This window comes from Gossypium raimondii, chromosome 11 (assembly GCF_025698545.1).
Source record: "Gossypium raimondii isolate GPD5lz chromosome 11, ASM2569854v1, whole genome shotgun sequence".
Taxonomy (NCBI): Eukaryota; Viridiplantae; Streptophyta; class Magnoliopsida; order Malvales; family Malvaceae; genus Gossypium; species Gossypium raimondii.
The window spans coordinates 15370084-15394377 of NC_068575.1; the positions used below are offsets into that span (position 1 = coordinate 15370084).

General features: G+C 30.8%; 1 protein-coding gene and 2 long non-coding RNA genes across 3 annotated transcripts; 1 reads left to right on the forward strand and 2 right to left on the reverse strand.

Annotated features, from left to right (window-relative positions):
* LOC128034607 (uncharacterized) lies at positions 1-3612 on the forward strand. The gene is made up of 3 exons (XR_008190711.1): positions 1-220; positions 743-853; positions 3464-3612. It is a non-coding gene; the product is annotated as an uncharacterized LOC128034607 (long non-coding RNA).
* On the reverse strand, positions 1483-4326 carry LOC105804501 (uncharacterized). The gene is made up of 5 exons (XR_008190710.1): positions 4186-4326; positions 3583-4112; positions 3120-3159; positions 2843-2946; positions 1483-1907 (listed from the first exon to the last, which is right to left on the reverse strand). It is a non-coding gene; the product is annotated as an uncharacterized LOC105804501 (long non-coding RNA).
* Positions 4327-15973: 11647 nt separating this feature from the next.
* LOC105804499 (beta-hexosaminidase 2) lies at positions 15974-20237 on the reverse strand. Its single transcript, XM_012637139.2, has 2 exons — positions 19309-20237; positions 15974-17078 (listed from the first exon to the last, which is right to left on the reverse strand). Exons 1-2 carry the CDS (start codon positions 20126-20128, stop codon positions 16129-16131), a joined length of 1770 nt encoding a protein of 589 aa, XP_012492593.1. The 5' UTR covers positions 20129-20237; the 3' UTR covers positions 15974-16128.
* Positions 20238-24294: the final 4057 nt, after the last annotated feature.

Below are 24294 nucleotides of genomic sequence, written 5' to 3' on the forward strand. Positions count from 1 at the left end.
ATCTGTTTCTTGTGTAGCCCATTAGGAAGGAAAAATCTCAAATCTTCATCCTCCAATTTCAATCTCCAAAAGCTCCAATCCACTGTTTCTATTATCTTCCTAACATTAAAACCTCTCTAGAATTTCAAGAAAAGCATCAAAAATACTATTGATTTTACCATTTTTCAACTTGTGGGTTTTCCAGATTTTCAACCAAACACCTATTTTTCTCCCAACGAAGGTAATGTTTCGTTTTTCTATTGGTTTTTGATGATATCTAACCTTTTAGATCGAATTTTTATCTATTGAATCAAAAGTTTTGATTAAATGTCAAATTTTGGGTCATTAATGGTGAAATTCGGGAGTTTGAATGAAAACAATGTTTCAAAGCGTTTTTCAACTTGTTTTGATGTGATTAGAAGGTTTCTAAACTTTTCCTAAAGTTTCGTTAAAGAATTCTAAGGTTTTATTAAGTTTTTGTGAAAATTGTCATTGTATGTCGAAATTTCAAAACCATGAATGTGTGTAGTTTTGTGTAATTTGAAGGTTAAGAATCATTCTTGGGTTAATAATTAGAGGATTGGAATCAATTTTAAGCATTGAGAACGAGTAGGAATTAAGATATTTGAGTTTCGAATTTACAAGTCGAAAGTTTCAGTTTCAAGAGGAAGGAACCTTAGACCTACGTTTTTGATTGATTGGGTGTGTCTATCGCTGTAATTTAATTATGTTTGTTGTGTGGTTAATTTTGGTGAATATTCAGAACCGGCGAAAGTGCGAATGATGAGTGTTTGGAATCGCTGATAGTAGACATGGTTCATAGTGTTAATTGGGAGCTTAAGAGTAGCCTAAACCCCTACTTGAAGTTCCAAGTGTAAGCTTTATTATACCCCTGTTTAAATTGCAAAATATCACTACATCAAAACAGGTTTTTAGCGGCGCTAAAAGTATTTGCGGCGCTTGTTAAAGCGCCACAAAAAACGCTGCTATAGACCACGACCTTTAGCGGCGCTTTTCCCACAAACGTCACAATAGACCACGACCTTTAGCGGCGCTTCTCGCAAAAACGCCGCTAAAAACATAACCTTCTAAAAAAATTATTTTAATCAAATAATATTTATTTTTATGATAAATATTGCATTATGTTTTATTTTTTAAATTTGAACTTTAAATATACTTTTTAAGGATAAATAAAAAATATTATTTAAATTAAATTTTCTATGAAAATTTTAACTTTAAAATTAAATATAAAAATTAATGAAATTAGTTTTAGAATTTAAAATAATAAATTAATAACACAATTAAAATCCAAAAGTTAGAACTCAAGTTGTCATAAATATTAAAGTAAACATAAAATTTAGAATCAAAACTAAAATAAATAATACATATGAAAAATGAGATCGACTAGTTGAACTCGCCTATAATTATACACATTGCAAGGTAATAAAAATACAATGCATTAAATTGTTGAACTCCGCCTTGTGTACTATCTCAATGAGAATAACACATTAAATTGTTGTATTAAACATGTAGATACATACTAATGTAGACCAAAATATTTTCCTTTTCCTCCTACCCTTAAATCTAGAGATAGCAAAAACCAGGGACCTAACACTAGCAAATTCAAATATATCGCTAAAAGAAACACAGCTTTAGCTCCATCCAAATGTACTTTCAATTCTTAAATTCTGCTTCAATATATTGGATGAATTTCCCCGCTGCATGATGTTAGGTGATCAAATAGAGTACTTTAAAACTGCAAAAGTAAGAAGCAAGCATCTTCACTTGATAATCTGAAGGGTTGTCTTCCTCACCACTTGGTCCTCTAAAAGGAAGCAGCTTAGCTTTAGGTTTCTCTAAAGAGAAAACAACAGGAATTCCACCCTTAATCCCATGATCCCATGATCTTTCTTTAAACGGTGTCTCACCTAGAAGCAAAATTTTGACAAAGAGTAAAGTGAATGATAGCAGGAAATAAACCCCTAAACAATGTCTTCTTAATGCAATAGATAAACAAGAGTAAAATTGGATATCCAAAATCACAAATACAAGCATAAGATATTAAAGTTTTTCCAAACCAAATAAAATCTAATTGGACAAGGCCCCAAAGTAATCACCAATCATAAGATCAGCAACCACCAGAAAACTGCAGTAGCAAGTGTAGATTCAAAAGCCACAGACGCAAAGAGCAATGATAAAAGAAAGAAAACCACAACTCTCCTGTAGGCTGTAGCATCTTAATTTCATAAAGAGAGTAAATATCGGTTCATCCATAGACCATGAATTAAAGAGATTTACCTAGTCAGTTGCTCAGAAACTATATCATCTACTAGAAGGCTCAAGCCAGTCATCCCAATATTCCCATTTCCAAGACCAATCGCACATTTGACAATTGTATCTGATGTAATTTCAATTCCCGGAATAGCAATCAAAGAAATGGAACGATAACATTTTTCACCAATTTACTAGTATCATACAAAAAGTTTGACGAAAGAGAGTTCAAATTTGAACTGAAAATGACATTAAAAATTTAGAATAAACACAGAATCGATAAAGATGATTGCATCTATCAGATCTAGCATGTTTAGCCTTTTGCCAGTGTTGTAGGTCAGTTAGAGCATCGAATACAAGCATTAAAATAATAGCATCTTTCATTATGTGTGAGAAGCATACCACACAATAAAACAACAATCATATGCATACAACACTCATAGTAACAATTAAAGTAGAAGAAATTAGTGGAAAGGGAAAGATATACCATAAATCCAGGTCCTTTAAAAAATTATTGAATAACATATATATTTATACCATCAAGAAAGAAAATCCACGTTAACACTTTTGGAATCCAGGATATAAGGCTAACCTGAAAACTATTCTGTAGATCAATCCTAAAGAATTTGACATTTGAAGTATTTGAAACACACTCCAACTTATCTGTTGCTTTTTGACTAGAAGGTTTCCATTTTCCTGGAGAAGGGAAGCTATCACATTTCTTTTGAAACATGAAAATATATTGATTTTTTTAAAGAAAAAAAAAGAAGAGAAGAGATTCTAACATATTGTAAAAAATCTACTGTTGCAAATACAAGTAATTAAAACAAAATCATATTCATAAGATTTTAAAGAAATCATAGACATACCAACTCCAAGAGGTCTCATATAAGCATGTTGAGTGTAAACCTGTGATTTGTCAACATAAAACACTAAAATATTGGAAAGAAGCAAAACTTTAGATAAGTAAATTAAAATAAAATAAAATAAACATTCATTTAAAAGAAATTAAAAATTCTGGAGCATGTTACATACATATAGTCAAAATGGATTCTAAACTAAATATATAAACATTTTATAAATTAATTAAAATAAAATAAAATCTTATGAAACCTGTGCCTCAAAGTTGGGGCAACCAGATTTCAATGACCTCCAAATGGGTAAGAGCAACCTAGACAGAGATCCCTCACATTGCAATTTCCTCTAATTTCAGACTTGTACAGCAACTCAGCCAGAAATTTAAGAGACGAGAGGTTTTGCATCCCTTTAAACAAAATATTTCAATGCCTTAGCAACCAAAGAAGTGCAAGAACTGAAGCGAATTCCAATTACCAGGTTGAATTTCCTCTACGAAGATGAGGTTGATCAGACAGGCACTTGAAGCTTTGAAACATCAAATAATCTCTAACTGTCAGTAAGCTCTGAAGCTTCCGGATAGACTTTGGAAGCGTCTACTCAAATTCCGCCACCTAATCATACAACATTCATACTCTCACTTGCATTCTTACCATTTGTTCCTATAATGCACAAACTAAACTGAACCAAGGATCAATTGAACCATAACACTTCACCTTTTAGATTTGTTAGACAATTGTGTTGTGTAATATAACGAATTCCCATTATCAAGGTATTGACATACTCACGATGACAAGAAATGTAAAAGGAGAAAGAATTGGGAAATGAAAGTGGGTGATCTAACATGTAATAATAATATAAACAAGAAGATACAGCTTTAACAAATGAAGAAACTAAATGAGGAAATTGGTGTCTAGAAACAGAGCAAGGGGGAGAGAGAGAGATTTTATCCCCAATCCACAAAAGGAAGAGGTGGATATCCATCCTCAGGTGGGGGCTTTAAAGATCTGCAATCACAAACATGTGAATAAAAAGCAGGAAGTAGGGAAGTTGGGAGAAAAGCAGTGAGTGAGAGAGTACCTTGGGCGTTTTAGGAGTGGAACCATTGAGCTTTGGCACGGAGGTGCTGGAGGCCCTGCAAGTGGCGTTTTCGAGCAGCAGGAGTGTCTTGAAATTGCTTATCGTAATAGTCGCAGTAATACTTCCCTAGCGGCATTCCTCTCTCTCTCTCTCTCTGATACTTATTCTATTAGTAATACTAGTCCATAACTGGAAGCCAAATCAGAGTAAATGGAAAAGGTTTCGGTAAAATTCTGCAGCAAAGCCCGTCGTTGCCGGAAAATGAGGAAGGGTGTAAGTTGGGAAATATTGGACCGGACGATGGGATCGGGCCGGTTAGCAAATTATAGGAGACACTGAAATTTTCTAAAGTGCTACAGTTTTCGAAGTTCGAAGGGATAGTTCCAGTGAGTATATTATGGGAAAGATCAACTGCAGTTATTGAAGGAAGCGTCGATATTTCCCATGGAATTATTCCAGTAAACAAATTGCGACTTAAATTCAAAGACGAGCTTTTCACAATGATCAATGTCCTGGGGGATGCTTCCGTTTAGAGAATTACCTTGGAGCCGATTTTGTACACGTTTTTACAGCGGATGAAGTCTGGGATTTTGCCTGTTAGCTTGGCTGAACTGGCCGAGAAAATCTGCAAGCTCGGTGCACCCCAAAACGACATTGTTTTGTTATACTAAAAATCTTTTATTTTGTCTATTAAAAATTATTATTTAAGTGATTTTATAAAACATTTATTATTATTTTTATAAATTGAATTTTTATAAAAAAAATCAAGTAGTCTCAAAATAAATATCGTATATTTTAATAAGAAAAAATGATGAAATGGTCTGTAATTAATGATTAAGTTAGAATTATCCAATGTAAGCAATTAATCTCTCACATATCAAATTTCTATTAAAGATTGAGACGTTAATCATGATTTTATATTATTCATTTCGATCTAATCTCCATTTTATTAGAGATATTTCTTCCTAACTAAAATATAATTATTTTGCTAGATGTTAGATGTGGAATGATTTTAGTTTTTGTATTTTATTTTTATTTGTTATAATTTGGTCCTATATATCCAAAATAGATAGTTACCTATCCGTATCAATTTGTTACATTTTTTATTTATTAATTTTTTAAATCTAATATTTAAATATATTAAATGATTTATATTAAATATTTTTTAGTCATAAACATCGCTAATGTTACCTTTTCCAAGCTTGTAAGAAACGCCACTAATAAATTAAATTCTTGTAATGAAACGACATCGTTTTGAAAAATTCTAAATCATATTAGCGGCGTTTTGGCTATAAACGCTAAAGCTCGTGATATTTTACAATTTTTTATATTCAATTATTGTATATTGCATATCAATTTTAAATTAATAATCTTTACAGTTTATTATTATCTCTTTTACAATTATATAAGAACTTATTTAATATATAAATTAAAAAATACTAATTAATCTAAACCTTGAACCCTAATCCGACCTCGAATCTTTAAACCCTAAATCACTAACTCTTAACCCCAAACCCCAAATCCCTAACCACTAACCCTTAAACCTTATTTAATATATAAATTAAAAAACACTAATTAATCTAAATCATAAACCCTAACCCTAACCCGACCTTGAATCCCTAACCCCTAAACATTATTTAATATATAAATTAAAACACACTAATTAATCTAAACCCTAAACCCTAACCTGACACTGAATCCATAAACCCTAAATCACTAACTCTTAACATCTAACCCCTAACCCCTAACCCATAAAACTTAAATCACAACCCTTAAATCAGAATCCCTAATCCATAATCCCTAATTCCATAACCTATAAACCTTAAAATTGTAACTCTTAAACCGGCCCTAACTCCTAAATTAACCATATATATACCTTAAACCATATATATTAAACCCTAAACTATAATGATAATTAAATTAAATATTTTAAAATTAATACTATCGTATATTTTACAATTATATTTGAAATTATTTAATATATAAATTAAAAATCGATCAATCATGTACCCAAAAATTTTAAAATTATTTTAAATAATAGTATTTTAATTTCTCCATTTTTAACAAATATTTTTCTATGTTTTTTTTATTTCAAATTATTTCTACGTGTCATTATTTCAAATTTATCCATTTTTAACAAATATTTAATTAAAAATAAATTAAATTTTAATTAATATAAATAAACAAATTAAATAGTAAATAGACAGATAAAATGTTAAATCCTCGAGCATTAGCGGCGCTTCTTAAAAAACGCTGCTAAAGCCCGAGCATTAGCGGGGCTTTTCCAAAATCGCCGCTAAAGATCTGAGCATTAGCGGCGCTTTTTCAAAAACGCCCCTAAAAATCTGAGCATTAGTAGCACATGAAAGGTAGAAAACGATGTTGTTAGGCTTATGTTTTTTGCGACGTTTTTCCAAAAAACTCCGCCAATGCTCGATATTTTGCAGCGTTTTACGTAAGGCGCCACTAATGCTCAATTTTTAATGGCGTTTTTTGTCTAAACGCCGCTAAAAGCCTGTTTTGGTGTAGTGTATGTGATTGTGTTGTGAATTAAGAATTAAGATGTGATAATGTGACTTGTGATATATGTTTGTGATGGCTATTGTGAATGTGTTAATTGTAGGTATGTTATACATGTTGAATGACAATGATGATGTTGTGCTTATAATATGAATATGCAGTGAAAGTGTGCAGAAAATAGTAAGTAAATATGTGTGTATAATTGCTGATCTTTAAGACCGTTGGATATAGTTGGCATGCCATAGGATTTGTGAGTACTCACCCTTGTGTTGTATTTTTAGGGCATTAAGTCTCAGGACAATTTTGGAGAGATAAGGGAATGTGAGCTCAGCTCCATTCACCGGGATATGTTGGAGTGTTGGAGAGTGATAGCTAAATGCTACGTTTTTGGGATATGTTCGACTCATTGAGTCAATGGTGTGTTGGAGATTTGAGTATCCAATCTGTGGTGATAGAGCCCACTTTTATGTTTCATAGCTTCAAGTGTCAATTTATCATTAAATGAAATATTACAATATGTGATGTATGCATAAATATGTGATTAATAAGCTAGATAAGTTGGTAAATATTGCATGAATATTTTAGTATGTCATCATAGTAAATTGTGTATGTAATTGTGTTTTGGTTGTTTTCATTTAACGTGTGAATTCATGTTTATTTGGTGTTTGTTTCGATAATTCATTGAGCTTATTTAAACTCACTCACTCTTTTCTAAACCTTTGCAAACAGTTAGTGTTACTGGTATGGGCAGTGCGAAAATTCCAAAGAATTGAGCCAAGTTAGGCTTAGTGATTGAGTAGGTAACATTATTGCTATTATTTTCAACTGTGAGAATAAAGCAGTGTGATAGAATTATTAGTTGATTATTGTCATGATGTTCTAAACGATTATTTTGAAGTTTAATACTCTTAGGAATTATAGAGGTCTGATATTAGTTCATTAGGTTGCTTAGCTTAAATTATTGATGATGCATGGAACTACAAATTATGGTATTTTTTATGCTGAATTTTGAAGCTATACATGCATGATGATTTAGTATATGTATGGTTGTGCTAAATGTCCTGTTCTACTGTTATTTTTGTTGTTTTATGCGGAGGTATCCATAATCGGGCATTTAGTATCGATACCTCCATGATATTTTGAATGTGCAGGAAGTTAGTAACTTTGATAGGGTATCAATACTTTCTGATAGGGTATCGATAGTTTGTTGATTTTAGTTTTTGTAGGAAAACAAAATGCTAATTTGGCATTGATTTTCTTTTTAGTATTGATACCATCTATGGGAAATATCGATACCATCGAATTAGTATCGGTACCTACGTGATATTTTGGTAATTTTTTGTTAAGTGGTCTTAAAGTATGTTTCTATCTTGTTATAAGCTTGTTTAATGTATGTTTAGCTTAATTTAATGTCGCCTAGAGTATTCTTGACTTGGAATCTCCCTAAATGTTCAAATTTGATAATGTTCACATGCTAATAAGACGTTACCGTAATGTGTGATGTTGTGACGGTGGTGTAGCGTCCTGTTACTCGGGGTCGGCGACCGGGTCGGGTATAGGGTGTTACACTTCGGCTCTCTATATATTCTTGTATATATATACTATATCATACTCACAATATAAGTAAAAAATATATTTTAATGAACCCTATGTGTTGACGTGATGATTAGAGTGTTCACCGCCCCAAGTATGGCTTGGGTTTGAATCACGCTAGTCGTATTGCTGTTAGGGCTTTGCCCTCCTCTTGTAATATACAAAAAATATATATATATTTTTATTTGAAAATTCTCAACAATAATCATAGGAGGATTGGTAAAGAATTTGTTTATGAATCTTATTAAATATGTGTTAGATCCTTATATATACGATTTTTTATTATTTATTTATTTAAAAATTAAATAAAAGTATGAAAAGATAAAATAAGTTATCTCAATAATAATAGTTACCATTTAAAAGAAATAGTATATTAATCTTTTCTCAACTAAGTTAGTACTTAGTTAATCCATAATACCAACTTAGTCAAGGATTTTATAATAAGTATAAATATGAATACTTGATTATGTAAAATTTGTATATAAAATATATTTATAGGTAGAGTAGTAAAGGGTTTATGTGATATCTTCTTCATTAGTCTTTGGTTCACTCCTTGGACATTTTATTTTAAAATTTTAAGAAAGATTTATATAGAAAATGAAAATCATTACAATAATATTTATTACTTTTAAAATATATTCTTAATTAATTTTTATTATGAAACCAAAATCAATAAATAATTTTATTAAATCTTAAGACTCCGTGATAAATAAAAACTATATAAATATATAATATCAATAATAAAATTTGAACCCCGCTCAATATTAAATCTCTCGTCCATCCATTTTAAATTTCTTTTAACATGCTAGTTTGAGCTATTAAATTTAAAAAATATATAAAATAGTTGAGAAATATAAATACCTTATAATATATTTGCTATCTTTAATTCTTTTGGTTTTTTAATATTTTTTAATTAGATTGAGATTCAATCAACAAAATCAGACATTTTATAATGGTAAATATATATATTTAGGTTAGTATTTGTTACACAATAAATAGAAAATTACACTTACAATGTATTATGGTTTCATATTCTACTCCATGAGTCATTTTCATTATTTTTATTTTTTGGGTTATTTATCTAAAATACCCTAAAAGAGTTATATCCTTCCATTTTATATAACAATATTAAAAATTAAGAAATAATACCCTCATATTAAAATAATGATTTTAGTCATTTCCTAACTGAGATTCAAACACTAACTCAATCAGTAGTTTAAATAATAACAAAATTATGGCACACCCAATATGCGAGTGAAAAACTTTATATAACAAATATATTTATAAAATTGATACTAAAAAAGGGATAAATCCCAAAACTATATATGGATTATGATTTAAAGTGTAATTGTATACATGAACTTTGATTTTGTGCAATTTTATACATGAAATTTTGATTTGATCCAATTCTTGTAAATTATTAATACAGTTATTGATATAACACCATTTTATATTTATATCTTGCATACATAAATAATTATATTGATCCAATATAAAAAGAAACTGATGTATTTATTTCTTTAAATGTGTATGATTAAATCAAAATTAAAGTCTCAAGTATACAATTGCACATTAAATGAAAATTCTTGCATAATTTTGAGATTTATCCTTGAAAAATGAGGCATTGGTTAATACTGATTAAATTAAGATATTAAAGATTGATGCATTGGGTTCAAGTTTCATCATGTGTTTGTTTTTAAGAATTTACATAAAATAAATGTTTGTTACCTTTCAAGTAATTACTCAAATGAGTTGTGCCACCGACCAATCTAATCTCAACTCAATTAAGAAAATACTAAACACCCTTCATTTTTATATAAAAAAACACATATATTATTTTGAGGGATTTTATGTTTTGTTATTATATTTTGATAAATCTAATAAATCTAAATAAATCCATGCATATAAATAGTAATCATAAGATGTGAACTATATACATCTTAGTTTTAGCTATCTTTACTTTGCCATTTGAACTAAAGCCACATTTGGTTTTTATGTTAATTCTGTTAGGTAATTGTTTTTCACCAATATCATAGACGTGTCATAATTTAGTATTAATTATTATAATTATGGGTGGTGATGCAATCACTCTTCATGAGTTCTTATAATTTTGATTTATAAATTTATTTTAACATCATATATTTACTTATTATTATATAAACTGTAGTAAAACAAGAGTATCTTACGATATCATAATTTTATGAAAATTGAAATTACAAAATATTAAAGAACTTGCTAAAACCAAATTTTATAATAAGAACAATTTAGTAAATGTGTTTCTAGATAATTTTAAATTTCATTAACTAAACACTAAAATATTATATTTCAACCAAATGAACTAAACAAAATATGGTTACATATTTAATATTCCATCTATAATCTTATTATCGAAGGTAATATTTAAAGGTGTCGACTTTTTGTATTTTAAGTGACGTAGGAAAACATGACAAATATTTGTTAGCATTTTTTGCCATACTTTGAACACACAAAGCATGTTGCTTTTTGTCTTCTTTTTCCGTCTTAGCTTAAACAAATTTCATATTATGGGTGTCGACTAGTTTTTAACTTGTAGGAGATTTATTGAGTGAAGTTTATCATGTTTTTTATGCAGTAAAATAGGAGTTTTTTTACAAGAGAAAACTAAAATAATTATCGAAATTTAAGAGTGAGATATTATCTATTTTCTTTTGTTATTATTAATATGAGGCAATGTTTCATTTTTAGGGTCCCTACGTGATTAACATAAGTATACTCAATATTTTAGAAGTACTTTCATATCCATGTTAGATTATGAAGAAGGTATAATTATGAGACTTGAAAATAGAAAAATAAAGAATCGAGACAATATAAGATATAATTAAGGATAAATTTATATTATTTATCAAATCACTCCAAAATATATATAAAAGTTAATGTTTGTTAACTTTGTTAATATGGCATCCACATGGAAATTGCATGTTCGTCGTGTTAATAATTAATTATTTTTAAAATATTTTATAATTTTTATACTATTTTGAAAAATTTAATTGTTAATGTGGCATCCACATGACAATCCATGTGCATGTCACATCAATAAAATTAACAAATATTAACTTTTAATTTATTTTGGACGCAATTTCAAGAGTTAAAAGAGATGAAAAATTAAATGGAGGGTTAAAATATATATATATATTTTTTTTGTAATTTGAGGAACTAAGGGAAAATTTTGATTGCAAAACACTTGAAATAGTAAAGGACACAAGTGATAATATTATAATGGAGAAACTAAATTTGCCAAGAAAAACATAGTACAAGGGCCTTCTAAGAATTTGACCTTCCATCTATGGTGTAATTTGGGTTAACTTTCCTGGATAATGAAGATCCACCAAAACAAGAAAATTAAAAGGCACATTCAATAATGAACTGTCAGTCCAATGTTACAAAACAAACCTATGGATTCATCCGATGCCGAAGTTGGGTGCTGAATCTTTGTGCATTAGTGTTTTCCTATGCTTTCGTCGCCTGTTTTGGCTGTAATACCTGTATATGGTACAACAACAGATTCCTGCTTGGTTTTCAACGATGAAATTATATCCTTAAAATATGCCATAGCTTTTTAAATTTTTAAATTTACTTTCAATTATTAATATTATTAAGTTTTTGTTTGTTAAATTTATCGTTGTGATATTTTGAAATGAAAAAAAAAATACTCATATAAGTAAAAAATAACATTATCATAATTTAACAAATAATTTGAACAGTGCCACCAGTTGGATTTATATTTTAAAATTTGAAAAGTAGATGGATAGTAAAAGCACCATGGAGGTCCCTTAAAGTAGGAGCCATATTACATTTTGCCCCATCTACACAAAAAATGAGCAAATTAATCCTTATATATTAGATCAAATAGCAAATTGATCTTTTTGTTAAAAAAATAATCCATTTTTATTGTTAAAAACTAGTCTCTATATATCAACATGAGATATGTGCGGCATGCAATGTGTCACTACCTAATTATTTTGTTAGCCACACCAGTTTTGAACAGTAGAGATGAATGAAGATTTTAATAGAAATAACTAATTTGCTTTTTGATCTAATGTATAGGGACTTATTTACCCATTTTTAAGGTGGGGGCAAAAATGCAATCAACTCTTAATTCAAGGGCCTCCATAGTACTTTCACCTAAATGGACTAAATTCCTAAAAACAAAAATAAATAAACTAAGTTTCAAATTCACAAATTTGCAAAATATAAGTCTGCCGCTTGGCACGATTTCTCTGTCTGCCGCTTGGCACGATTTTCTTTTTCTTCTTTTCTTTCTATTATGTTATTTCCTTCTCCTTTTCTTTGACAGTTTCTGGTTTTGTTTCTTAGTCCCAATTTCTTTGTTCTAGTTGGGGTTTGCTGTGTATCTAATGGAAGAAGAGTTGGCGAATCTAAGTTTATTGGATGACGAGGAAGAAGCGTTTCAAGAGGAAGCAGTGGCGATGGAACGTACTTATCAATTCTGCCTAGTGGAGCGTTGTCTAACAGATAGTGTTGTCCACTTCCCTTCATTACGTAACACCATGGCTGATCTCTGGAATCCTATTGGAGGGATTTGTATTACGGATCTAGGGAAAAATGGTATCTTTTCCAATTCTTTCATGAGATTGACATTGCTAGGGTACTTGTTGGAACACCATGATTCTTTAATAACCATTTTCTTATACTTTAAAGAATCCCAAATAGAGAAAATCCTGCAGCTTTGGAGTTAAATCTTATGGAGTTTTGGATACAAGTCCACAAATTACCCCCAGGGCTGATGACTGAATCAATGGCTAAACAATTTGGTGATTTCTGTGGAAAATTTCTTGAGTATGATACTTCCATACCGTCTTTGGGTCATAAGAAATATATGCATATTCGTGTTTTCTTGGATGTATCTGCCCCGTTGAAACGTAAGAAGAAAGTCTAGATTGGGAAGTCTATGATTGTTTATGCTCGATTTAAATATGAAAAGTTAAGTTTGTTTTGCTTTATTTGTGGAAAATTGGGGCATGTGGAGAGTTATTGCCCTTTTCGGGTAAGAATTGAGCCATCAAAAATTGTTTTTGGTTGGGATTTATCGCTGCGTGCGGTGGTGAGGCATCGGAATACGGCGATGAGTAGATGGTTACGTGAAGCTGATGGTTCACAGTGCAACGCTGAAAATTTAGAAAGTCTCAATCAAATCATTTTATTAAATGATTATAAAGTTACAGAGCGTAACTTAAGGGGAATATTTGAGAATCAGATCTTAAATCCCAATCTAATCCCTTTCGGATCTGTTCAGCAGTATGTCACTAATAGACAAAATAATTGGCGTAATTGGAGCAAAAATGATTCGGTTAATAATGGGCTGGTGAATGGGCCCATGGATTTGGTTTTAGAATGGGAAAGACCCAATTCCTATGTTGGAAGGAAAGAAGAGACAAAGAGTAGTGGATGGCCCACTTGTTCTTTTGGGTTCTAATGCTGGAATAGGTTCTATGGATTTACCGGCTAGCTCTGATGAACAGAGCAGTCGGGCGCTCAATGAAAATACTAAGTTGGAATGTTCGTGGTTTGGAGAGATCACGAACAGTAAAGAAGCTCAAGAATAAGTTGAGAGTCATTAATCCCCGAATTTTGTTTCTTATAGAAATAAAATTAAGTTCTAAAAAGATGGAACTGGTCAAGTTGAAGTGCGGCTTTGAGAATGGAATTAACGTTGGGGCGATAGGTTCTAGAAGTGGGTTATCATTGAGCTGGAAAGGGAATTCTTTGGTCAACCTTAAGAGTTTCTCCTCTTTTCACATTGACGTTGAGGTTAACGATAATGAATACAGTGATTCTTGGAGGTTAACGGGATTCTATGGGAATCCGGATGAAAGGTGTAGAGATGTTTCGTAGGACCTACTTAAACAACTAAACTATGACCAATCTATTCCTTGGGTTGTCTTGGGGGATTTTAGCGGTTTGCCGCAGTTTTCGTCGAAAAAGATCATTTTTTACCTCTAAATTTTGATTTTTTTTGGTTTAAAATTGAATTTTGAAACATTCAAATCATTATTTTCCTTATTTATTTAAAGTAAACACCGATTTTTTTTTACAGAATTGTTGTATTATTATTTTTTGATTTGACACGTGTATGGAATATGTCCGATAAATCATTAGAACATAAGTAATATAATTAAGATAATAACGATATTTTTATAATATGCAATTATTTAGTTTAGCTTAGTTGGTTAAGATGCTTGCTCTTTTCTCTTAGTACATTGGTTCAAATCTTGTTGGTAATAATTTTGAATCTTTTTGTACTTGTTGCATTTATTTTTTAATCAATTAATTCTTCAATATTACATTAATATATATTATTAGTACAATAGTATAGACAGATTGACAATTTGAGCTACAATATTATGAATATTAACTACAATACATAATTTGAGCTACATATTACAGTAATACATTAATATGTATTATTAGGGGCAAAATACCAAAAAAAGCCCTATTTTTTAAAATTTACAGAAATGGGTCCGGTATTTTATTATTTACCGGAATGGGCTACTTTCCCAAAAATCGCGTCTACGTCAGCGCGATGTCAGGGGACGTGTCAGCAAAGCGCGTCCACGTCGGTAGCGCTTTGCTTACGTGGACACAAATTGCGCCTCACGAGGACGCGATTTTCGACATCGTCCACGACATCGCTACCGACGTGACGCGATTTCAGGGAAAATGGCCCATTCCGGTAAATAATAAAATACCGGGCCTATTTCGGTAAATTTTAAAAAAATAGGACTTTTATGTGTAATTTGTCCGTAATATTTAAAGGTGTCGACTTTTTGTGTTTTAAGTGACGTAGGAAAACGTCAACAAATATTTGTTAGCATTTTTTGTCATACTTTGAACACACAAAGCATGTTGCTTTTTGTCTTCTTTTTCCGTCTTAGCTTAAACAAATTTCATATTATGGGTGTCGACTATTTTTGACTCGTAGGAGATTTATTGAGTGAAGTTTATCATGTTTTTCATGCAGTAAAATAGGAGTTTTTTTTACAAAAGAAAACTAGAAAAATTATCGAAATTTAAGAGTGAGATATTATCTATTTTCTTTTGTTATTATTAATATGAGGCAATGTTTCATTTTTAGGGTCCCTACGTGATTAACATAAGTATACTCAATATTTTAGAAGTACTTTCATATCCATGTTAGATTATGAAGAAGGTATAATTATGAGACTTGAAAATAGAAAAATAAAGAATCGAGATTAAGAGATTAAGGATAAATTTAAAATCATCTTCACCAACTTGGTTCAGATAGTTAAACAGTATTTTTAAAATTTATATTTAAATATAATTTTTTCAGTATAAAATTTTTATTTTTAGTCATTGTTGTTTGAATTGAACCAGATTAGTTGATAGAGAATTGAGATACTAGTTTGGAGAAGGGTATTGAACTGATTGATGCTGGAACTAATACAGGCTGAACAAAAAATGATTCATCTAGATTTCTAATATTCTTTTTATTTTTATGATTTATTTAATTAAATCGATCAAATTGATTGACTTAAAGAACCAATAATTTGATCAATTCAATCACCAATCTAATTTTAGAAACTTTACTTTTGACTTCAAAATTTTTAAATTTATTTTGTCCACATAACATAAATTCACGCCCCTAATTAAGCACATATGCAAAATATACGAGATTTCTTTTACTAATCAATTGAAATATCCATACAAGATGAGAGATGAAAGAGGCGTTCTCATTGTAAACCAGTGAGGTAGATAACCATTTTGTGTTTTCACTCTATTTTAAGATAATTAAACATATATCACATGGGTAAATCAGGATGACTCGACTGCGTTGCACATCCCTGGATTTCTAACGCACCACAGTGGTTGAATTGGTTCAGCCTTGACCCCTCTACTTACCATCCTATACCTCCACTCGTTCAACCTATCGGTTGCCTCGGCAGATCTCTTTTTCCCATACTCATCGCGGTTCCCTGACCACAATGTCTCGGCCATTGCTGAAGTTCTTGGCCAAATCCTTGCATCCAAAACTGTAGGGTCAGCTTGTTCCGACCACAATGCCACCTCACCACCAAGCACCAATTTGGCTTCATCTTCACTCAAACCATAAGTTATGTCATAGTCATAAATAGTTTGCCATGTTTTAAATGGTCCACACCAAGACCCCCCATTTAAAGATTCGCCCCCTGCTTGCTGATCATATTGGCTATCATTCCCTAGAAAATCTCCATGGCCACAGTCCAAATAATAGAAGTCTGAAGATGATACGATCGCCCGGTATCCGGCTTCAACGATCATTTTGGTGTTGCTTGTACCACTGTTCCATGTTTGCAAAATGGTATGCTCCTTTGGAAGAAATGAGGAGTCTACTTTCACAATACCATCTAATAAAACATCCTCCCAATAGACCACGGTACGATTGAGGGAAAGAATGTAAGGCAAAGTAGAGTTAACAAAGGTTTCCAGCAGCTGGCTGAGGGTTCCACCATTGGCGATGAAAGATTGAATGGTCGGATCAGCTTTCCAACATCCAGGAACTATCTCATCAGCTCCACCATGGTAGAATGTTTCAGGGAATAAGATAGATACATCACGGATTACGTTCTTGAGAACTTGGTAAGTTTTGGGGTTCAAGGGGTTTAAGTGGCCAGTTCCTGGCTCAGATGCAAGCCTATCACCCCAATCACTTCCGGCCGGCAACCAGAACATGTTTGCACATGCAACTATTTCCGGATAGGCTTCTGCCCATGAACCTGTATGCCCTGCAATTGCAAAGTAAAAAGCTTTTTTTATGCGCACTTGATTTTAGTGTAGGGGAAAAAGAAACGGGTGCTCTGTTTCTTAACATTAGACTTTAACCAATCTTAAAATAATGTTTAGATAAAACTAACATTGGAATTTTTTAGCACACTAGATATGGAAAGGAATCATGGTTTCTTAAATAAAGCTTTCCCGTATTGGTTTGTCTCTTAGTGACATGTGTAAAGAATGGTGGGTCATGTCCATGTGCATGTTTTCTAGTAGGGACCACGAACGGTTACAATTGAATGCAGTAGATATAGTGGGAAAAGCCAATGAGGGTAAAAATATCATAGATGCCCTTGTATTAGGTGTTAAATTGAATTTTGCTCACTCAACTAAAAAAATATATTAGGTCCTGTCTTTTTGTTAAAATTTTCATTCATTTCTACCATTAAAAATTAGTATGACTGACAGAATACTCACATAATGACATGTACAAGAATTTATTTGTCCATTTTCTTAGTTGATGGGCAAAATATAATCTAACACTTAGTACAAAGGCCTTCATGGTACGTTTATCAGGTGAATTGTGTAAATTCCAAAACTACACGTGTAACACCCCTTACCCGTATTCAACGCTGGAATAGGGTACGAGGCATTACCGAAACATACACTTGTAAACGTATTAAATCGAGTTATAAAATTTCATCCAACTTAAAACTCTTCAAATTTTTAACATGCTTTTATAATTCTTCACAATGTATCTTCAAAATATTATATTCATAATGACTAGGGCCTACGAGGCCCGATATGCAATTAACAAATCTTAACAATTCAATGCTTCATTTTCATTTCATTAAATTCACAAATTCTCACGTTCACAATTCAAATCAATTTCACTAGCAATGGAAATTTTTATTTAATTCACATATAATCCAATATCATTAAATTCAATACTAATATGTATTTACCATTTAACTCACGTTTATCGATTATGATCGAACATGTGACCGATTTATACACAATTCATTCATATATTTTCAAATTTTATTTTATTTCATTCCATTCCATTCCATTCCATAGAATTTCATTTCATCAAGCATTCATGTTTATAACTAATCAAAAATCAAAACATTAATGAGCTAACGTTGGCCAATTTAATCAGAATCAAATCGTCCAAATAACACTCACTTTAATTAAAATTAAACAGAATATAGTTCATACGAACTTACCAGGCTAAATTGCAGAAATACCAAAATTCAGGGACAATTTGATAATTTTTCTATTTTTCTCGAATTTCTATCCAATCTTGATTTAAATTAATCTTTCATTTAATTTATTAATTTTAATAATAAAATAATTCATTTCACAATTTAGTCATTTTGACATTTTACAAAATTATCCTTAAAATTTTACTTTTATTCAATTTAGTCCCTGAATTTAAAACATGTAAATTAGCTATTTAAAAAAATAAACTCATTAGCTAAATATTCACATATATTTTCCTCCTCCTCCTCTCCATTCCACATCCTTAATGTGTATAACACACTTAAACAACAATAACTATAATTTCACTATTCGCTCACATGTACATTCAAAACTGTTTATCTGAGTCAGAGTCATTAAATTATTTTTATCCGGAGCTACAGAGCTCCAAATTAAGATACGTTAATTTTCCCTGAAACTAGACTCACATATCTTCTTGCCATAAAATTTTCAGAATTTTTGGTTTAGCCAAATAGTACAGTTTCTTCTTTAAATTTCCCCATGTTTCACTGCTTGGCAGCTCTGACTTCACTAAAAATTAATTATATTTTCTTAAAAAATTAAAATGATATTCCCTTTTGTTTCTCTTGAAAATAGACTCGTTTAAGAATTCAAGAATGTAAATTTCAAACCATAATTATTTTTGTACAATTTTTAGTGATTTTCCAAAGTCAGAACAGGGAATTTCAAAATCATTCCGACCCTGCCTCACTAAAATTCAAATATCTCAAAATACACAATTCTTTTGCTTGCTCTGTTTCTTTTATATGAAAGTAGACTCATTAAGCTTTAATTACACATCTTATTCATATTATAATTCGATTTCCACAATTTATGGTGATTTTTCAAAGTTAACCTACTGTTGCTGTCCAAAACTGTTTTAGTTCAAAATGTTGATTATTAGGTGTATAACTCCCTTTCTCTATAATAATGACTATCATGAATGGTGGGGAAATTCCAGAAATTTACTTATAAAAAGCTTACCTGGTGAATCGATTTCCGGTAGGACTCTAACCCCATGTTCCAACCCGAACTGAACAATCTTAGCCACATCTGAGGGAGAATATATCATGTCAGGTCCATAAGCTCCCTTGGCAGCAAGCTCAGGCTCCGAAGGCACCATCAGAGGAAATGAATGCGAATCAGTAACATGCCAATGGAATACATTAAGCTTGTTAGCACTCATTGCTTCAATAGTCCTTAATATGTCTTCAACCCCATAATAATTCCTTGATGTATCCAACATGACTCCCCTGTGTGCAAACAAGGGAGCATCCCAGATATACAAGCCAACGGGGACAACCGATGGATTGCCGCATACCAACTGCGAAAACGTCTCTAAACCCCTCATCGCACCCCATGCGGTTTCGGCTGTCAAATTGGCTGTTTCACCTTCTTCAGAAATGGAGAGGGAGTAGGTCTCATTGACCCCATGTTGAAGGGGTGCTGCGGGATCTGATATATCGATGGAAAGAGTTTGCAAATGAGGGGATGAGGTGGAAACATTGACGGAAGGGGTGATAAGGGGATGGTGGTGCTCGGTCCGGAAGAGGCGGAGGTAACGGCTGATAGCCGGTTGGAGGTTTTGATGGTAAGGAGAATTGATGGTGAAGTTTGTAGAAAGGGATCTGGCAAGTGGTTTTGGCCATGAAACCAGCCTTGGTTTAGGCCAAACATTCACTGCAGATTGTAGGGATAAGATTGGTGGTAGAAAAGGTAAAGTTAGGCAGATTATGGTGGCAAATATTGAGATGGGAGGAACAGAAACTTGGAACATTAACCTTTTTCCTCCACAAATTCTCATTTCAATTGGTTCTTTTCTCTCCTTTAAGGTTTTGTGGTTGAGAGTTAAAGGACCATTCAATGCATATCTTTATAGCACTGTTACTTTGTTTTTTTTCCGTTTGGAATTTTTATTTGACTTGTCTATGCCAAAGACTTCACTTCTGTTTTACAAACTAGGAAAAACAAAGAAAATGAATTTAATTTATTTTTACATTAAATATTATCTAATTTAATTTATTTTTAATTTCTCTAAATAAATATTTTAATTTTCTAATTTTATTTTTACAATAGTTTTTCACATTATTTTTCAAAATGAAATCGATACTAAGTGATTATTGCTTTTAATTCCTAACAGTCAATTACTTCCTTAGCTTTCAAAGTAGTATTAATTTACCTTAAAAGGTACAATGTGGAGTAGGTAAATAGAAGCTGGTTTTGCCATTTGTCAATGATTATTGGAATCCCATGGCCGGCTCTGCTATTTTCTTTTATAATTGAGCAGGATAGTCTTCCAAATAATAAAATTCCCAATTGCTCATAGAGGAAACAGAATAAAATTCAATCCCGAACGTATGTTTATTATTTACCTTTTTTCTCTCTAAAATTTTGTAAAGAAAATCAGAGATAAGAAAGCAAAGAAACGAAAAGAAAAGTTCCTATATCGATTTAATAGAAAAAATAAATACACATAAAAAGATTGGAGTTCATAAATCATAACAAACAAACAAAAAAAAAGAAACAAGATAGCAAAAGATTATAACAATAATTACATCAATCGATCCCTCACTGTCACCACAAAAATAAATCAAAATCAAAACGAAATTAAAAAAAGAATTAACCTCAGCTAAGGAGGATAAGATCCGAGTAGAAGCCAAGAATTACAGAATGAGGAAACGAATTAAAGAGAAATAAAAGAAGAATTGGTCGCAGAAGCGGAGAGGGGAAGGTAGGCTAGTCTGCTTTTTGGTCTAACTGGGGATGAATTCTTTTTTATTATTATTTATTGACCAAATCTTAAGACTCAGGCGGCAAACCAAACGACACCGTTGGATTTCTAGTGCTGCTGCTGTTCTTTTTTTATTTTTTATTTATCTAATTCATATCTAAAATTCAAGTTAGTGTTTTTTTACCCAGTTAACACATTAAATTCTAAAATTTCAATCTATTATATTAAGCCGCGTGTTTTAAAAAATAAAAAAATATATTTTTATTTTAATTAAGAAAATTTTTCTTAAAAACAAATTAGAACTGAAACACCGAAAGCTTACATAGGATGGGTAGGTATGCTTCGTGGTTAAGAGATGAAAAAAAAGGAAGAAATCAACAAACTCGCATTTCAGGCCATTAGAGAAGGAAACAAAATGAGCTGTGGTGACTCATGTTACTGTCTGGATGGGGAAGTCACGCCGGAGTGCAGCAGCTTACGACAGCAACACTAGGATTAGGATATCAAACAAGGCGTTTTGTTTAAGAGGAGAAGATGATATGAAAAAGAAAGTTTTTTTATTAATTAAAGAAAAATAATTTTTGTATTATTTAAAATAAAATAATGATTATTAAAGACACGTGGTGCAGCATGATAGGTTGAAATTTTAAAATTAACGGTGTTATTAAGTATCAATAAAAATACTAACTTAGGACTTTCAATTTTAAATGCCAATTAAGTTTAAAAAATTTAGATATCAAATAAATACAAATTACTAAATTCAGGCGTAACAACATTTTTAAAAAGAAAGCTTGCGGTTGTATTTTTAGATTTCAAACACATTAATCTTTTATTTAAAAGTATTAATTGTTTAATTATTAGTGTGATTGTGCTATATATACTTTTAATTTAACATTTTCTATTGATTCTATTTCATCACAAAATAATGATTTAATCTTTTCTTTAACATAATAACACATTTAATTCTCAATATTTATACATTCTATTAATTTTATCCTAATTTTATTTAATTCAACAATTTTCAACTCTTCAGATTTATGAATTCCATCACTTTATTTTTCGAACACATTTTTATCATAAATCGAAATTATAAATCAAATTGTATTTGTATAAAAAATTATTATACTATATTAATATAAATATTTCCTCAAAATATATATGATAATAGAATATTAATCTCTTACCGTATCTGATTCTAGTTTGACTTGATTTTGTTTGATTTTTGTTCCAAATCTTTGTTGTAATGAAATAAATATGTTCACTAGTTTTTTTACTAAAATAACGTTAGTCATATTAGATTCTTGGAGAAGCTTATTTTGAGCTAAAAGATGGAGGTCGACAAAAAAACAACACTAAAAGATGAAGGAGCATGTTGCTGAATTTACAGGAAGTAGTTGCTAACTACAACTTCTTTTTTCTGTATGAATGGCAAGAGAATGAAATCAATGAATCAAATTGTGTTTTTTCCTTCCATTTTTCTGCTTTGTGTGTTCGTGTCTATTTATTTTGATGATGCATGTAAATTGTTCGATGAAATTCCTGAATGAAACATTGTTACCTGGAATTAATTGGTTATTCAGGCAATGCCTTTGAGGGATGTTGTTTCTTGGTCTGTCATGTTGCAACTTTAATGAACAATTGGAATGGAGTTGTGGGTCCTTTTGGTTTCGAGAAATGGTAGCAAATGAGAGGTGATCACATGGATTCTCTTGGGCTATTGGTGAGAAGATCGGTCTATTGCTTTACACTTAAAAATGGGTGGAACTTATGAGCATTGTGTTTGGAAGTGGTAAATTTTCATTAAATTCAAGTGAAATTTATTTAAAAAGTAAATGAATATAAATAAATGAATTTTGAATTCGGAGCTCTCCCTCGCAATCTGGATTTATTTGATATAAAAAGCTTAAGCTAGATCTAATCCGTCTATTTCATTATTTAAGATAAAATCAAGTGGAGAGAAAACTCAAACAAACCCAAAACTAACATGTCTGCATATTCACCTCATCTTACAATTTTAGATGTCTTATATAACAACATTATTTTACTAACAAAATTAATCTTGAACTGGAATAAACATAAAAAAAAAATTTCATATACAGTTATATTTGAGCTAAAACTTCAAAATTCGATTCATCAAACCAATATGTTATCAACTTTTGTAATATTGTGGGTTTCTTTTATTTTAGTAAAGGGTAAGATTGTTCTTACATCTTATATACTTTTATATATTTGCTCCCACCTATTTTTGGTATGCAAAAGAGGTTTAAGTAAATTAATCTCGAGAATACAATGAAGTCGGTGACTATTTACGTTTTGTATTGACGAGAATAGTCCACTAAGCACCAACCAATGCATAACAAGAAACTCAATTTCTACAAAATATTTCTACAGAAATACTTTATAGAATAATCTAATAATATTAGAAAATGGTGGAAGGAAATAAATAATTTTAGAATTTGTTGGTGTGATTTCCAAATGAAATCTCATTCCTATTTATAGGAATTTTCATGTCTCTTCATAGAAACATCTTTCAATATTAGTATTTCGAATAAATAAATGAAATAATAATTATTCATCTAATTGTATAACTATTCATGTAATATTGTTTGAATAGTTATAATTTTTTTCAAAAATCAAAAATTTATCTTTTGATTAATTACACACATTCATTTATAGTTATTAGAGCACTATAAATATTTGTAACAATCTCCCCATTTTCAAATATTTGAAAATGTTTCAACATAAATTATATATGGGGTTGTTACATGTGTGTTTTAATTCAATTAGTTGGTTGTTTTTTAGATTTTATTTATTCTTAGCAGCATATAAATATGTCCTAACATGTAAAATCAAATTATTACCGTACAAACAAATTTGTGTTTGTATTTTAACTATACCATTAGTGTAAACAAGTTAATATCTCTCATTTCTTCAACATAACACTTCTTTTTTTCTTTCAACATAACAAAAAAAAATTAAGACCCCTATGTGTGCTAAGTTGAGGCTAGAGTATATATAGTTAGTGGTGTCGCTACCTTTATAGTAGGCAGTAGGGGAAAATAATTTTAAACCATTCTGGAAACACCATTTGAACTGGTGGCACCAATAAATTACAAAAAAAATAATAATAATTCAATTTGGGTGCCCCCATGAAAGAAGGCGGCACCAAAAAAACAATTTTTTATTCCAAATAATGTGGCGGCACCAAAAAAAAATTAATTAGCTTTCCTATCATTTTT